Source organism: Tamandua tetradactyla, chromosome 1, assembly GCF_023851605.1.
Source record: "Tamandua tetradactyla isolate mTamTet1 chromosome 1, mTamTet1.pri, whole genome shotgun sequence".
In the NCBI taxonomy this organism is placed as follows: domain Eukaryota; kingdom Metazoa; phylum Chordata; class Mammalia; order Pilosa; family Myrmecophagidae; genus Tamandua; species Tamandua tetradactyla.
The window spans coordinates 16,439,207-16,457,754 of NC_135327.1; the positions used below are offsets into that span (position 1 = coordinate 16,439,207).

General features: G+C 44.2%; 1 protein-coding gene across 5 annotated transcripts in view; it reads right to left on the reverse strand.

The window, feature by feature from the left end:
* The window catches only part of CNBD2 (cyclic nucleotide binding domain containing 2), a 167,010-nt gene that overhangs the window by 83,694 nt on the left and 64,768 nt on the right, over positions 1–18,548 (reverse strand). For 4 of the 5 annotated variants that reach the window (XM_077169919.1, XM_077169912.1, XM_077169936.1 and 1 more), the window contains 3 exons: positions 9,227–9,364; positions 6,240–6,293; positions 2,301–2,464 (listed from right to left, as the gene is read on the reverse strand). In XM_077169919.1, coding sequence (XP_077026034.1) covers positions 2,301–2,464; positions 6,240–6,293; positions 9,227–9,364 — 356 coding nt within the window. The remainder of the gene's footprint in view (positions 1–2,300; positions 2,465–6,239; positions 6,294–9,226; positions 9,365–18,548) is intronic. The other variant, XM_077169903.1, reaches the window with a different exon arrangement.

Here is an 18,548-nt window from a genome sequence, read left to right on the forward strand (position 1 = left end):
GCAGACTCTCCCTGCTGGGGGCATGGTGGAGACAGAGGAGAGGTTGTAGGCTGGTTTTAATGGCTTCAAATTACCAAGCCCTGGTGTCTGAATTCCTTGATGGAGGGATTCCACCTGGGTGGGGCTTCACCCCTCCCCTGGGGAAGGCACAGGCTCCAGACAAGCCCCCAAATGAGCTCACTTCTGCCTATGCCTGGGGCAGTAGCAGCCTGAAAAGTCCTGCCGCTGTATCCAGAGGCAGTCAAGCCTTTGCAGATACACAGCCACAAAAACCTCTGTTTCCTTCTTTTTTTCCCCTTTTTTTGGTCAGTACTGCCCCCTTGGTGCTGGGGCAACAATGAGCGACCTCTGCTTTGATCAGGTTCACCTAAGCTGGGAGCCTATTTTTAGTAGTCAGAATTTGTTAATTAGTTCCACAATTGGCGTTTGATCGTGCCCAGTCACTGCTGCTGGTAAAGTCCTTTCCTTTCCCCTCTGGGAAGTGGCCTGTGGGGGAGGAGCAGTGGCCGCCGCAGCTTTGGGAACTCATGTTTCTGGGGGGTGCTTGCAGCCGGTCCAGCTGGTCCAGACTGGGGTACGCTTGTGTCTGGTCACTGACGTGGCCCCAGGAGCTGTTCTGTACTGTTTCTGGTTATTTAGTAGTTGCTCTGGAGGACAAACTAAAACGCGCACGTTGTTAAGCCGCCATCTTGACCCGGAAGTCTCCGTGGTTATTCTTTTTCCCACACCACTCTGCCTGCTGTGGAGTCTTCCTTTACAGACAGGGGAGTCTTACTCTTCTTCACAGGGCTAGAACAAAGCAGGTGGTTCCCTCTGTCTGGAACATCCTTGCCTGCATCTCCATCTGTCAAACCTACCTATTCAAATGCCGCTGTTTCTGCGAAACTGCCTCGACAAAGCCAGCTGAGGGTTCTCTGTCCCTGCTGCGTTATCATCTGTGGAACGGAGCCTGCACCGGTTATAAAGGGCCATAACCCATGGTTGGATGTGCTTGTGTCCTGTCTGTCCTGAGAGTCTGGGACTTCCATGAGGGAAGGTACCAGGGCACAAACCTACAGTGACCTTACACCCTGGGTTTTCAACACAGGGGTACCCCAAATATTCTAGGCTGTTTCTGCTTTAGACCTTTGAAATGTCCCAGAAATGAGTGGTATTTCAACACACAGTTATTAGACTTTCCCTAGTACAGAACATTTAACTTTTCTGGGTCCTTGGATGCTTTGACAATCTGGCGAAGCTTCACAGACTAGTGTTTTAAAGGCATAAAATGAAAGACAGCAGAACTACAGTTGCTGAATGTCTTTTGAAAAGCAAATTGGAGGGGGTGTGCAAGGGTAGTTCAGTGGTAGAATTCTCTCCTGCCACGTGGGAAACCCGGGTTTGATTCCCGGCCCATGCACTTCCCCCCAAAAAAAGAAAAAGAAAAAAAATTCAACAAATGGTGCTGAAGGGGATACTTACATGGAAAAAGAATGAAAAGTGACCCCCGCCATACAACATACAAAATAACAACAACAAAACAAATTGGTAATGTAGCGATACGTGTGCTTCCTCATGTGCTTCTTTTTTAAGGCACTGAATGAATAACAAGATCTAGCAGCTGATCTAATAACTACCATCGTTTCAGAGACATGATGAACATGAATGATTTTCTGAGCTATCTGCAATGATTTGAATACAACATGAAAATATATGCAATTTATTTTGGTGAAAAAGTCACAGGTATGGCTACCATGCAATGCTTTTATTGCCCACATTCATGATTGAAAGAAATGTTAAATTTTAGTAAAAAGTTAATGAAAATAGAGATGCAATTTTTTTTCTCAACCAGGTTCACGGATCATTTTAGTACTTTCTGGAGGTAGCATAGTCACCTGTGACCCATCCTGGCCTTTAGGGAAATATGCCCCCACCCTTTGCATCCATCATGCCTTAATATAATTCCGTGCATCCTAGAGGCAGTTGGCGCCCTGGATTTGAGTCTCAGCTTTTTTTTTTTTTTACCCCCTGAGCCTCAGTTTCCTCATTCAGACACAAGGGAACTGGACCAGATCCTTTTTGAGGTTCTCACCAGCTCTCAAGTTTCATGACTTTTTACTTCCAGGAAGACATTTAAATCAATGAATGAGATCAAGTGCGCTCCTGCCATAGCGAGGCCTAGGGGGACTGACAGAAAACCTATCCCAGCTGGCTGCCCACAGCGTGGGCTGCAGGACCTGGCGTGGCCTCCGCCGCCTGGCTCTTCCTGCCCAGCCCAGCCCAGCCCAGCTCAGGGGCAGAGGGGCCGTGCCCTCACTGACCGTTCAAAGCGTATGACTTTGGCCAGGAGCAGCTGCATGGCCTCGGTGTAGTTCCGGAAGCTGTCCAGAGTCTGCAAGAGGTTACAGAGGGCGTGAATCTCGCTCTCTTCTCTCCAAGAAGGCTTCTTCTGGGTGATCTGAATGGCCCTTGGAGGAAAGTGACCCTGGGGAGAGAGGGCCAGAGTGACATACGGGACCCAGCAAGCAGTTCCCCCACGGGCCAGCAGGCCACTCCTCATATTCCTGCTCTCCCTTCCCCAGCGGAAGTGGCTGCCAGGCCAAGGGTGCTCGCTGCTCCCCCGGTGTCTCCAGGAGCATCTGCACGCCCCACCTCCCTCCTCCTCACCCAGCCAAGAAGTGTTAGAGTGAACATGTGAGGCTTCTTACCTGATTCCTGATGCCCAGAGTTCCTCCTCATGTTCCACTTTCAGTTGGCTTCTGTGGCAATGACTGTTATGTAAGACTGCCGGCATTCATTCATTCTTTCCATAAGATTTTACTGAGTACCCACCATGGGTGAGGCACTACTCTCGAGGAGTAAACAGGAGAGGCAAGGTCACTGCCATGTGCGCAAGGGGCCCGTGTTCAGAGCACCTTTGCCCAATGGAATGTCCTGTGATGGGAAATGCTCTATAATGTGTGGCCCAGTGCAGGAGCCACCGGACAAGTGTGGCTATTGAGCACTTGAAATGTGGCTAGTGAGACTGAGAAACTTAATATTTAATTGATTTCATTTCATTTACATTTTAATAGCCACATGCAGCTAGTGGCACCCAAATGGACAGTGCAGTTCATGTGTGTGCACAGGGTGGGGAGACGACAGATAGTACACATGTTAACCAAAGGGAATAAAGTCATTTCAGAAAATATTAACAGCTTTGAAGACAATGTTATGGTGTCTACACAGTGCTGGGGGCGTGGGGCTGGGGCGGGTACTTCAGCTCAGGTATGCCGGGAGGTCTGAGTTGAGACCAAAATGATGAGGAAGAGGCAGCCGTGTGAGAGTCTAGGGGGAGAACATGTCAGGCTGTGGCTCCAGCCCCAGCAAAGGCCTCAAGGCAGAACCAAGCTTAGCACAGGCAAAGGAGGGAAGAAAGCTGCAGAACAGAGAATGAGGGAAGAGGTAGGAGGAGGTCAGGGTGGGTAGGGAGGTAGGAGCCCATCTGCCTACGCATGCCACATAGGCTGTGGCCAGGAGTTAGGATTTCATTCTAAGTGCAATGGAAGCCACCGCGAAGTGTTAAAAATTCCCAGGCCCCAGCAGATGGGCGTGCTGGGGGTTTGGGTAGATGTGCCAGCTGACCAGTCCATGACTCCTGGTTCACCAGGGAAGAAAAGGTTTGTCTAAAAGTCTCTGGCAGGTTCTCTAGGCTGAGGCAAGGGGGAGGGTCTTCCCTGACTGCTGCTGCATTTCCTGAGGGGACACTAGAGGGCTCCTGCGGTCTGGGGAGCCCTGGATTGCCTGGGAGGAAGGATGAACAGAAATATAGAGCATTTCCCATCACAGGACGTTCCATTGGGCAAAGGTGCCCTGAACACGGGCCCCATGCGCGCATGGCAGTGACCTTGCCTCTCCTGTTTACTCCTCGAGAGGAGTGCCTCACCCATGGTGGGTACTCAATAAAATCTTATGGAAAGAATGAATGAATGCTGGCAGTCTTACATAACAGTCATTGCCACAGAAGCCAACTGAAAATGGAGGAGGAATTCTGGGCATCAGGAATCAGGTAAGAAGCCTCACATGTTCACTCTAACACTTTAAGTGTTTGAGTGGTGAGAAATCTCCTGTAGGTGAGAAGTCTCTCTCATCACCCTAACACTTAAAGACTCTTCTTCGGATTCCTATAGAACTGACTCGGTTTGTAATGTGCCTTTCTGGGTAAGTTGTATCACCTTAATTCCGAAGTATCCTTAACGTGGGGATGTTATATACAGTCCGGATTTCCCCACAACCTGAGAGGATTGAGGCCAACCAGAGAAGCTCAAAAAAAAAAAAGCCCGGGGTGGAGAAGAGGGACTATAATTCAGAATGCGCCAGGGGGGCTCAGCCCCTGCCTGCTTTTCAGACACGATTCCTCACCTCTCCCGCCACTGCCCGCCATCCCTCCCCTTGGGCTGCTCGTGCAGCAAAGGATACAAGAAAAGAGCAACTGCCCTCAATCCCACCACCAGAACCAGCCATGGACGCGTGGTCTGTTGGTTTCCCTTCTCTCTTATACATGCATACACTTTTTGTTGAAAACAACACAATACATGACTATATTTAAAAAATCAGAACAAGATGGGTGATTAAGATCCTCTTGTACCACCGAACCCCTAATCCACACCTGCTCCCCACCCCCAGAGTTTACCCTTTCTATCTTTCAAGCCTTTTTATACTTGTACATGCCTAGAATTATTTTGGTTTTTATTCATATAAATGTTAGGCAGTATACATCATTTTGGTAACTTTGTTCACTCAACAGTGTTGTTTCTTAAAACAATGTCTTTGACATCTACCCATTTCCAATTTTTCACAATTGCTGCAATAAACGATTCTAAAACTCTAAGCCTCCTTAATTCTAAGACTTCTCTTTGAGAAGTTGAGTGATATTAGAGACCCAGCGTGAACTACACTGAGCCTTAGTTATCCATCTAAGCGCATTGTTTTGAAGGGCGGGTATATGTGTGTGCGTGCATGAGCGTGTGTATGTACAAACCCACACCAGCTTTACTGTGGTATAAGTCACATGCAATTCACCCATTTAAAGTGTACAATTCAATGGTTTTTCGTCTATTCACACAATTGTGCAACCATCACCACTATCGATTTTAAAACATTTTTGTCACTCCAAAACGAAATCTCATCATTCTGAAATTAGGTTTTTAAATCAGGTCTCTACTCGTTTTTCTCTGCTTTGGAGCCAGAGTCAAATCAAACACGACTCATTCAAGAGCCTGAAAAACCTTGCTTGCACGATAGCTTTTTCCCTGTGCCCTCTTCTTTCCCTCCAATATTCTGTGCAGAATTGCCTTCATCTCTCAAGTTCTGTCCTCTCAGCTCCCTACTTTCTCCTGTCTAAAGGATAAAATATGGGTAATCTTCAAGGCCCAGTTTTCAGACACCAGCTGGTCTGGGAAGTTGCAGAAATCTAGAGTTAGGCTATAGCTAGTTGTGCTTCATACCAGATGAGGTCTGAGAAATTAGATTGCACCCAAGAGAGAAAAGCAACGAAGCCACACCTTGGGGAAGGGGTAGGCAGGGATTAGGCACAGGTGGTCCTGGTGCCAATTAAAAAGTTCTGTTCTCCCCATCTTCCCATGAGAGGAAAACCAGCGTGGCTGCTCCAGCCATGTCAGATCACACTGGATCTTCCCTATCAATAAGCAGACTTTTTAAATTTTTTAAATTAATTTTTAAATTTAATTTACTATCCAGGGTTCAGTGGAGAGATGCCAGGAAGAAAACAATGACTCCTGAAATGCAGAGAGCATCAAATGACCCAAAGCTTCACACAGATGTCAGGGTAGGAAGATGCTTTAAGGTCATCTGAACCACCCACCTCCTCCAATGCCCAGGGAGAGGATAGCGTACCCAGGGTCTTGCAGGGCACCAGAATTCACACACAGGCCATTTCTTGCATCATGGACCAGGACATCCCCCCTGCCTCCCACCACCGCCCTTCTGTCACATCCTCCGTTTTGTCTCCCACTGTTTTCCCACAAGTCCAAGCCCCAGGGACTATGAATTGATAGTTGGCGAAGGAGAGCTCACAGTCACGGAATGCCAGGGCTGGGAGGGGTGGCTGAGATCAGCTATTTACAGCTGAGGAAACTGAATGGCTCATGCTGGGCAGAGCCTGGGCTGAAACCAGCTCCCCTGAGGCCTCCCTGACGCATGTCTTCCAGGACGTAGTGCAGAAAGAAGATCCCCAACAGCAAGGCCAGGGCTGGGCATACCTCCTCCGCAGTGAAGTCCATGGTATCAAATGTGATTTGGCCTTGCCTCTTTTTCTGAAAAGACGAGAGAGCAGGAGGGATCATCAGCCTTAGAATCTTACATCCCAAACCCTCTTGCAGTGCCTGGACCACTGTGGTGAGCAGGAAGCCTTGGGAAAGCTCTTACCAGCTGGCCTTCTCACATCCACCTCTGCTCAAAAGCCCCACCTCTCTTTTGTTGCTCAGATGTGGCCTCACTCTCTCTAAGCCCACCTCTCACAAGTGAAATCATTACCCTCCCTCCTACATGGAACATGACATCCAGGGGTGAAGGTCTCCCTGATGGCAAGGGAGACGACCACCAGGGATGAGTCTGGCCCTGGCACCATGAGATCAGCAATGCCATCCTGACCAAAAAGGGGGAAAGGAGTGTAGTAATTAAGGCATCAGTGGCTGAGAGAATTCAAGGTGAGTTGAGAGGCTTCTCTGGAGGTCACTCTTATGTAAGCTTCAGTTAGACATTGCTGCCTGTCATAACTTGCCAAACCTCAACCAAAACCATTCTGGCCAATCCTAAAGAACACCTAGGGCAATATATAAGATTCCACAAAGGTTCCATGCACTCAGGTAACTCTCCAGAAACCTACAACCTTCAGATGGGTCCCTGGACCAGATAAGTCCTGAAACCCAGAGGCCCAACCTCTCCAGAACATCAGCTAGATCCATCTCCCTACCCCATATTATTGACAGCCCTCCCAACATGAAAAAATCAGAATGGGCATAGCCCAAATACCCCTAAAGAGTTGGATAAAGATCAAAGATGATGGTGGTGTTATACAGAGAAGGTAGGGTTTAACAAATGAATATGATCACTGAATCATTGTACTGATATTTCCTATAGTCCCTAGTATCTTAGAGCAGCTAGGAGTAAAAACCTAAAATTGTAGAATTATAACCCATACCAAACTCTGAAATCCGTTCTACAACTAATTGTTGCGATGTGCTTTGAAATTTATTGCTTTTTTTATATATACATTATTTTTTTATCTTTGCTTTTTCTTTTACCATTTAATCATCAGGACAAGGCAGGTATTATTAAGACCTGTTCTGGACTTGAGATGGGTGAAGGAACTTACTCTAGCAAAATGGTGCAGCTGGGACTCAAACCCAATGCTTTTTGCTCCCATGTCCATGTCTACAGTATGGCCAGGAGGAGGAGATATAAGAGATCTCAGGGATGAACTAATCCAATGCCATCTTCTCACAGGTGAACAGAAGATATAGGAAAGAGTGGAGAACAAGGCAAGGGGGTGAGAGAGAGAAGTAGGGGGAAGTGGAGGGAAAGGAAAGGGACAAACAAGGCCCTGACCACCATCCTGGGCCGGGCACCCTAGAGAGGCTCCTGAATCCTGCCAGGACCCCCATGCCATGCCCGTTTATAATTTGTGTTTGTATGTGCTGCTGCTCAGGGAGGTCACTGAAGGGAAGAGGAGCTGCTCAGAAAGATTCACGCACTCTACTGAAAACCAGTCACTGGCTCTTCCTGCCAACCCTACACCCCAAGCCCTATACCCCCCAACCACACCACCTCCAAAGGCAGACCTTGTAAGACTTCTCTGCTCAAGGCCGTCCTGGCTGGGCAATGCGATTTGGTTTAGCCTTACACTACCTGAGGGCCTGCCTCTGGGTCTACAGCTTCCAGCCGCCCTGGCACCAGCCAGAGTCTTCTGGTAAACAAAGACCCTGATCTCCAGGGCCCATTGCTTCACCATTTCCAAGACACCCTGAGAGTCAGAGGGCCCTTCCCGAGATCTAACCTCAGTCTCTCAGAGTATAAGTCTCTTCCACCCTCCCACCCCTTCCCCATCTTGCAGCCAACAAACACAGGGCAGACTCTGGCTGCGGACTTGTTCGGTTTGGCCAGCACAATGTTTTAAATATATGAATTTGAACTTTTAGATGAGCATGCCCTTCCCCCCCAGCTGATCCCCGATATTTCTTAAATTCAGTTCACATGTGATATTATTCAATGGCCCCATGGGCATTTGAAACTGTGAGGTCTACCTTAGGAACCAATCCATGACAACCTGCCCTTCTCCCGCCCCTACCTCCAACCCCCATGCTCCTCTGCTTGGCTAGTCTCTTTCAGAAACCATTATGGGAAACCTTGAGGGAAGGCAAGAGTAGGGCTGGATCGAGTCACTCTTGGTATTATGGGCAAGGTTTGTCCAGGTATTAGCTGGGGAGACTTGGGGGCCTGGCTAAATGAAGAGTAGTAAGGAAGACATTTTGGGGGAACCAGAGCAAATCAACAGAACAGAGAGAAATTTTTCTGAGCCATAAAAGAGCATATGGTCTACCATCGGGATACAATGTTTGAAATTGGGACCTTCTATAAAATCTAGAAAGCATGGTCACCGGTTAACAGAGCCCTGAAAATGTTCTCTTCTTATTTAAGTGTAGCAGTGGTGGCAGGGGTGGGGGGTTGGGGACAGGAAAACATCAGGGAAGATGTCCAATGTGTGGGCATTCTGAAAGCACTCTGTCATGATTCCTGGACTCCTATTGGTTCTTTTGATCATTGTTGGAAAGGGGGATGCTTCTCCTCCACTCCTGATGTTTCTTTCTACATGGAGGGTGTTATATTTGTGGGATACACTACTGGCCTCTCTCCTTCCACAGTGAGGAGTGGCTTAAACTCCTTGGTGAGTATGGAAGGAAAAACTGGGCATGACTGTCTCCTCTCCTTTCCTCGGAGCCCACATTCTGCTCTGCCCTTCTTTGCCTTGGTCCAGTACTGATTGTGACTGGGTGTGTACTGGCTTTTAGTATTAGGTAAACTTTTCGCCTGTCACTTGATACAAGTCACGGTATCCATTAACGAAGGTGGCAGTTGGGTCTCCCATCTGCTTTACCCTTTGTCTTCTCCATCAGTTGGTTCAGAACTTGGGCTGGGAAGTGGGGTGCCCTTTCAAACCCTTATAATCCTGCAGAGCCCAGCTGCTTACATCCCAGAAGGAGAAGATAGGGTGCTTTCTGTGAGCAGTTTCAATGATCTGATATTCCCGGAATCCCCTGAGGCCTTGGCGGAACATTTTACACACTCGGATCATCATAATGATATCCAAGACGAGCTGGTACAGCCCCTGTGGAAACAAGCAAACAAGATCAATGCAAACCATCTGTTTCCAACCATCACAGCAGACCGGATAGCGCTGAGCAAGATGAAACCTAATGGGGTTAAAATGCAGCGGGGGGTGTACTGGAGCCATGGTTACATTTTTTGTGAAATCTTTGAGCCTGTTGAAATCATCTTGATAAGCTGAAATTGGCCATGGGGCGAGTATTTACACCACAGAAATTGGCAACTACAACAAATCTGGACATACCTCTCCCCAAGAATCAGTTGTTAAACATTCACTACTGCACCCCTAGTTAAATGTCAAGTTCTTCACTTCAGTTTAAAAATAAAGAACACAAGTAGCTGCAGGCTGTGTGAGTTATGCAAAGAGCATGCAAAGAGCCTGAACTTTAGAATCAGATGGTTCTGAGTTAAACTCCTAGCTACCCCTTACTAGCCATGTGATCTTGAGTAAGTTTCAGAGCCTTTTTGAGCTTTTAGTTTCTTCATCTCTCCCTCTTAGGATACAATGAATATTAGTGAGATAATATTTATAAAACTCCTAGAACAGTGTCTGGCCCTAACCAGTGTTATTTAGTTCTCCATTTATAAGTTTGGGGAGATCTGCCTTAATTGCTTTACATATGAAAGAGAATAAAGTAATTTAGATGTTGCAAACTCATAAGAATTCAGAATGAGATGTGGCTTCTGAGGAAAAAAAATGAATGCAATCTCAAGCCATATATCAGTTGAAACACTGTCCAAAAATTAGCAGTTCCAGGCTAATCTTCTTTCATCAGACCCCTTTCAGGGATATCACACTCAATTTGGGGATACTAAAACCTTGGTCTGTACGTAAAGGAGGAACTAGGATTGTGAGGTTCTAGGAAAATGTCATCTGAAGAACTGGTTGAATATATTGCTTTATTAGCCAAGTTTCCCTTTTTGCTTTGGCTGCATGGAAGCTCATAACCAAGTTGGTGATTCAAGTATTGCCACTGTTTAGGATCTCATATTTGCACTTTCTTTTTCTACATAATCTACACTCCTATTCTGATATGTTTTTCTTCTGCTCCTTTTTATTTTTAAATTTTTATGTTATTTTCCATGGTTTATTTTTTTATTAGCTTATATAGGCAGAATAAAAGTAAAAAAAAAAGATGTAAATCAAGGAAGAAACCAACTGTTACTTGAAAGTTGTGCCTGTTTCTTCCTAGAGAAGTTTTACCTGTGACAAACTGTCCCTAAACATGATCTAGAACTGTGCTCTGCATAAGGCTGGAAGACAGTAAATGTGGGCTGATCATGGCAATTCCATTAGTTATTTTTTAATAATACATTGACTTTTTAAATTGAGGTGAAATTCACATAACATAAAATTAATGATTTTAAGGTGAGCAGTTCAGTGGCATTTAGTATATTCATAATTTTGTGAAACCACCACCTCTACTGAGTTCCAAAATATTGTCATCACCCCAAAACAAAACCCCATACCCATTAAGCAGTTCCTCCCCATTTTCTCCTATCCCCAGCCCCTGGAAACAGTCAGTAGTCTTTCTTTCTCTTTGAATTTACCTGATTTGGGCACTTCATTTAAATGGAACCAAACAATATGTAACTTTTGTGTCTGGCTTCTTCCACTCAGCATAATGTTTTGAAGGTTCATTCACATTGTAGCATGTATCAGGACATCATTCCTTTTTATGGTTAAACAATATTCTATAATTCTATATTCCAATAATATGTATATACCATATTGTTTATCCATTCATCTGCTGATGGACACTTTTGGCTATTGTGAATAATGCTGATATGAACATGTGCATACAAGCATTTGCTTGAATATCTGCTTTCAATTCTTTTAAGGTATACCCTGGAAGTAGAATTTCTGGGTCATATAGTAACTCTATGCTTAACTTTTAGAGGAACCACCAAAGTATTCCCCACAGTGGTTGCCCCATTTTTTCATTCCCACCAGCAATGGATGAGGGTTCCAGTTTCTCCACATCCGTGCCAACACCTGTTCTTTTCCAAGGCTGTTTATTATTATTAGTAGTATTGCCTTCCTAATGGGTGTGAAGTGGCATCTCATTATGGCTTTGATTTGCATTTCCCTAAGGACTAATGAGGTTGAGCATATTTTCATGTACTTGTTGGCCTCTATTAGTTCTTTTTTTTCTTTTCTTTTCTTTTTTGCATGGGTAGGCACCGGGAAATGAACTCTATTAGTTCTCATTGTTTGGACAAAGAAGAGGGGGAACTTGTGGTCCAGAAGTTCTAGCCCTTTCCAGAGGGCCATACTCTATTCTCCATTCTTACCCAATTTGTGCCCTCAGTACTTCCTGAGTCAGATGAAAGGAAAAACTGTGTTCTACTTGGGAAACCCCAGTGCATTTCAACACATCAGAGATGTAGTGGACAACTTCTGGGGCATCTGTCCAGTGTACAACAACCAGTTACCTGCCTCCCAATTCATAGCCATGGGTTCCTCATAGTGTGACCCCAACGCTAGGCCATACTTGATTGGACTGGCATAGACACCTATGGTTAGGCAGAATAATAACCCCCTCAGAGATGCGCATATCCTAATCCTCAGAACCTATGGAGGTGTTAGGTTATATGGCAAAGGGAATTAAGGTTGCAGATGGAATTAAGATTGCTAATCGGCTGATCTCAAGATAGGAAGAGTGTCCAGATTATTCAGGTGGGCCCAATTGCAATCACAAGGGTCCTTAAAAGTGGAAGACAGAGACAGAGGTGACGAGTCAGTGGAACCTGCGATTAGAGAAGAATGTTTAGAGATGCAACCTTGCTGGCTTTGAAGATGGAGATGGGGGCCACAAGCCAAGACATGTGTGGGTAGCATGTAGAAGCTAGAAAAAGCAAGGAAACAGATTCTTTCCTGGAGTGTCCAGAAAGGAATGCAGTCCTGCTAGCACCCTTGATTTTAGCCTAGTGAGACCCCTGTCAGGTTTCTAACCTACAGAACTGTAAGACACTAAATTTGTGTTGTTTTAAGCCACAAAATTTATGGTAATTACTTATAGCAGCAATAGAAAACCAATACATTTATTCCAAAATAGGCCATCTATCTTTTCCCTGGGAGTTTGGAATTGGGAGCATAAACAAGTCAGTTTCTTCATCCTATAAGAACCTGAAGTAAGGGCAGCCATCCTCTAACCGACAAAGAATATGGAAACACAGAAAGTCATAGGCTGCTCAGAAAGAAGACTTAAGCATGGCCCAGTTGAATTCTGTGTTTGGATTCTATGAGAAAAATTTACCCTTAAAATCAGAAGCAGATCCCAGTTTTCAGGGACCTAAAATTTATATAATATAGAGAACTATTTTTAAGGAAAAAAAGTAAAATACTGAATTCAAAATTAGATACAGGGCTTGGGTAAAGAAAGGTCCATGCATGTGAGGGGTCCTGAAACTTAAGCTTATAATAACTAACTTTTCATTAAGCTAGCTCTAGTGGACTACTGTTCCTTGAAACATTTGTACTACTAATTTACATGTTTGAAAAACTTTCTCAAATATCTCACCATCTATGGGTGGGCCATGGTGGCTCAGCAGGCAGAATTCTTGCCTGCCATGGCAGAGACCCGGTTAGATTCCCGGTGCCTGCCCATGCAAAAAAAAAAAAAAGAAAAAAAAAAAAAAAGAAAAGAAAAAGAAAGAAAGAAATCTCACCATCCAGTACATAAAAATGACATCTCCTAGTATATATATGAAAAAGACATCTCGGACTTCCGGAGAAGATGGCGGCTTAGTAAGACGCGCGGGTCTTAGTTCCTCCTCCAGAAAAGCAACTAAAGAAACAGAAACAATACGAAACAGCTCCCGGAGTCACGACAGAGACCAAAAAAGACAGCGTACCGCATTCTGGAACGGCTGAACGGGTAGGGAGAATCCACTGCTGTGAGATACCCGAGGGGTGCACGTTTTCCCGGCTGGGGTGGCTGGCGTCTGGGGTCCCCTCCACGCACGTTGCTCCCCGGTCTGACTGGGAACATTGGATAGCGGGGCCCTCCCGTCACGCTTGGCGTCTCGGGCCAGCTGGGCAATTTGGACCGGCACTCCCCCAAGCCACGGCCAGCGACCCCCGCCTCCACGCGCGGTTTCCCGGGCCGACTGCCCCGCAGACAAACGACCGCCACGAGCGCCACCTACTGGGCAGGAAAAGAAAAACAGAGCCCAGAGATTCCACAGAAAAACCTTTCAACCAGCTGGGTCCCACACCCAGGGAGATCTGATCAAATGCCCAGACACCAGCAGAAAATAATGGATGACGCTCGGAAAATTGAAGATATGGCCCAATCAAAGGAACAAACCAATAGTTCAAATGAGATACAGGAGCTGAGACAACTAATGCTGAATATACGAACAGAAATGGAAAAACTCTTCAAAAACCAAATCAATAAATTGAGGGAGGACATGAAGAAGATATGGGCTGAACAAAAAGAAGAAATAGAAAATCTGAAAAAACAAATCACAGAACTTGTGGGAGTGAAGGACAAAGAAGAAAAAATGGAAAAAACAATGGATACCTACAATGGTAGATCTAAAGAGACAGAAGCTACAATTAGTGAACTGGAGGATGAAACAACTGAATTCCAAAAAGAAACAGAAACTGTAGGGAAAAGAATGGAAAAACTTGAGCAGGGAATCAGGGAACTGAATGACAATATGAAGCGCACAAATATACGTGTTGTGGGTGTCCCAGAAGGAGAAGAGAAGGGAAAAGGAGGAGAAAAACTAATGGAAGAAATTATCACTGAAAATTTCCCAACTCTTATGAAAGACCTAAATATACAGATCCAAGAAGTGCAGCGCACCCCAAAGAGAATAGACCCAAATAGGCGTTCTCCAAGACATTTACTAGTTAGAATGTCAGAGGTCAAAGAGAAAGAGAGGATCTTGAAAGCAGCAAGAGAAAAACAATCTGTCACATACAAGGGAAACCCAATAAGACTATGTGTAGATTTCTCAGCAGAAACCATGGAAGCTAGAAGACAGTGGGATGATATATTTAAATCACTAAAAGAGAAAAACTGCCAACCAAGACTCCTATATCCAGCAAAATTGTCCTTCAAAAATGAAGGAGAAATTAAAACATTTATAGACAAAAAGTCACTGAGAGAATTTGTGACCAAGAGACCAGCTCTGCAAGAAATACTAAAGGGAGCACTAGAGTCAGATACGAAAAGACAGAAGAGAGAGGTATGGAGTAAAGTGTAGAAAGAAGGAAAATCAGATATGATATATATAATACAAAAGCCAAAATGGTAGAGGAAAATATTATCCAAACAGTAATAACGCTAAAAGTTAATGGACTGAATTTCCCAATCAAAAGACATAGAATGGCAGAATGGATTACGACCCAGCAATACCACTGCTAGGTATCTACTCAAAGGACTTAAGGGCAAAGACACAGACGGACATTTGCACACCAGTGTTTATAGCAGCATTATCTACAACTTCAAAGAGATGGAAGCAGCCAAAATGCCCATCAACAGACGAGTGGCTAAACAAACTGTGGCGTATACCTACGATGGAATATTATGCAGCTTTAAGACAGACTAAACTTATGAAGCATGTAATAACATGGATGGACCTAGAGAACATTATGCTGAGTGAGTCTAGCCAAAAACTAAAGGACAAATACTGTATGGTCCCACTGATGTGAACCGACATTCGAGAATCAGCTTGGACTATATCATTGGTAACAGAGACCAGCAGGAGTTAGAAACAGGGTAAGATAATGGGTAATTGGAGCTGAAGGGATACAGACTGTGCAACAGGACTAGATACAAAAACTCAAAAATGGACAGCACAATAATACCTAAGTGTAATGTAACTAGGTTGGAACACTGAATGAAGCTGCACCTGAAATATGGTTTTTTGTTTGTTTGTTTGTGTGTTTGTATCTTTTGTTTTTGTTTTTTTCTTTTTCCTTTTTATATATATATATATTAGTAGTATTATTATTTTAATTCTCTTCTCTATATTAACATTCTATATCTTTTTCTGCTGTTTTGCTAGTTCTTTTCCTAAATCGATGCAAATGTACTAAGAAATGATGATCATACATCTATGTGATGATACTAAGAATTACTGAGTGCATGTGTAGAATGGAATGATTTCTAAATGTTGTGTTAATTTCTTTTCTTTTTTTTGATTAATAAAAAAATTAAAAAAAGACATCTCTCCTAGTATAGTATTATCCATGATTGCCTCCTGTGACGGTTTGAATCTATTATGTACCCCAGAAAAGCCACGTCCTTTAATCCTCATTCAGTATTGCTGGGTGGAGTCTTTTTTATTGTTCCAATGGAGATGTGTCTCTACCCATTCAAGGTGGGTTTGTTTACTGGAGCTCTTTAAGAGGGAACCATTTTGGAAAAAGGCACACACACAGCCAGAGATCTTTGGAGATCAAGAAGGAAAATACGCCCGCCCCCCCCCCCCCAAAGCTGCTTCTTTCATGAACAAATTTTTCCTGAAGAAAAAGCTAGCAGATGTCACCATGTTAGTCATGTGCCTTTCCAATTGAGAGAGAAACCCCAAACATCATCAGTGTTCTTGAACTAAAGTATCTTTCCCTGGATGCCTTAAATGGAACATTTCTATAGCCTAGCTTCAATTTGGACATTTTCACAGCCTCAGAACATGTAAACTTGCAACTTACTAAATTCCCCTTTATAAAAGCCATTCCGTTTCTGGTATATCACATTCTGGCAGCTTGCAAACTAGAACACCTCCCATATCCATTCTTCCTTGGTAAAAGAAACTGGATATGTTTCCCATCTAAAAGTCTACAGTTCTTAGCCTCCCTTGCAGCTAGGTGTATTAGTTAGGGTTCTCTAGAGAAACAGAATCCACAGGGAATATTCTCAAATATAAAATGTATAACAGTGCCTCATGTAACCATGGGAACGTGGAGTCCAAAATCTATAGGCAGGCTGTGAAGCTGAGGACTCCGATGGAGGGTCTGGATGAACTCCACAGGAGAGGCTTGCCGGCTGAAGCAGGAAGAGAACCTGTCTCTTCTGAATCCTCCTTAAAAGGCTTCCAGTGATTAGATTAAGCATCACTCATTAAAGAAGACACTCCCCTTGGCTGATTACAAATGGAAACAGCTGTGGATGCAGCCAACGTGATCATGATTTAATTCTATGAAATGTCCTCATATCAAAAGACACACAGGTATCAGAACCTGGCCACGCTGACACATGAACCTGGCCATGACACTAGGTACTACCATGTGACTAAGTCTTGGCCATAAGATATAAATGGAAGCATTGTCTGGTATTTCTGAGAGATCCCCTTAAACATCAGGAGGGTATGATTCATGAGGGAAAGACTTTAAAACAAGAGTTGAAAGAGTGAGCTTTCTAGAAACCCCATGGGGTAGAATCAAGATGATTTAGGGAAAATGTATATAGAAGGGAAGGGGAAGAGTAGAGCATTAAGGGTGAAAGGGTTCAGAAGGCAGAGATGGATGTTGGAGAACCAGTGTTAGTGTATAAATCAAGAATAGATAAATCTGAGAAAGTCTACAATGTTCACCTGCAGGTAAAGACCAAAATCCACGTGAGGCATGAATAAGAGAAACCTATTCTTGGCAATTAGAGAGGGAACTTAAAAACCCTGAACATCATGGGATAATTAGCATAAAACCTAATGATATTTATGTTGTCATTTGTAAAATGTCTGGATTCATATTTTATTTATTAGAAACAATAGCCATAGCCTTCTTACTTTTGATACTGGAAGATTAGCGTCTACCCCGTTTCTCTTAAAGCACCTGTGGTTGGAATGGGGGTTACTTCCAGGACTGCCTGCTTAGTGCTTGGACTATTTATGAGTGAAAAACCAGGGAAAAGAACTGATGGCTGAGCTATATTGCCAGTGCAACCAATGGAATCAGTGACTTTCAGAAATGTCATTACAGACTTTGCCCCAGGAAGAGTGGGGCCTGCTGGATATATCCTAGAAAAAACCGTGCTGAGATGTCATGCTGAAGAATCACAATGATCTGGTGTCCACGGCTCTGAGAATCAGATGTGGTTTTCTAGTTGGAGCAAGGAGTGGAGCGAGAGAGAGAAGCACTGGGATTTCTCTGAGGCAAGAGTCCCTGCAGGGAAAGTAACATTAAAAAACAAGGAGTTGGGCTGGCCACAGTGGCTCAGCAGGCCGAGTTCTCGCCTGCCATGCTAGAGACCCAGGTTCGAGTCCCATGCCTGCCCATGTGAAACAAACAAACAAAAAAAAAAACCCAAAAAAACAAAAAACTAGAAATTGTATCCATGTACCCTATCTGCAGAAAGGAAAGAGTCAACATGCTATCAATGCAGAGACCTTGCATTCAGGAGGATCCCTTTGAAGGTAGTGATCTGGTAGAGGATTTCGTTCACAGCTCCCATTGATTGAACATGTGTTAACTCAAACAGGAAAGAAGCATTGTGTCAAGTAAATTTCTGAAAGCCCTCAGTGACCCGTCATCCTTTAATCAACACAAGCAAGTTTATACTAGAAGTAAATCAAATGAGTGTCCTCTATGTGAGAAAGCCTTCAGAACAATTCTTGTCCTTAGACAACATGAGAGAATTCACAACACTAGAGAGAAGCCATGTGGATGACATACATGTGGGAAAGCCTTCAGTAATAGTTCAACCCTTGGACAAACTATAGAAGTTACACTAGAGAGAAACAATTTGCATGCCATATATGTGGAAAAGCTTTCATTCAATATTCTGCCCTTAAACTACCTGTGGAAGGTTTTATGTACCCCAGAAAAATATTTTTCTTAATCATAATATCATTCCTGTGGGTATGAACCCATTACAAATATGACCTTTTGAAGATGTTGCTTTTAGTTGAAGTGTGGCCAATTGAATCAGGATGAATCTCAATCCTATGACTGAGGTCTCATAAAGAGAAAATTGTGGGGAGGCCAGAAGCTGGAAGTCAACAGAGACCTGGAGAAAAAGGAGAGGACATCTCCATGTGATGGGACAGCCAAGGAGCCAAGGATTCTGGCCAGCTAGCCAGAATGCTATCAACCCCTGGGAGAAGGAAGTCTCCTAGCCTCTGAAACCATAAGCCAGTAAATTCCTGTTGTTAAGCCAACCCATTGTGTGGTATCTGACTTAGCAGTCTTGAACTAAGATATTACCTGAGCAATCTCACACTGGAGAGAC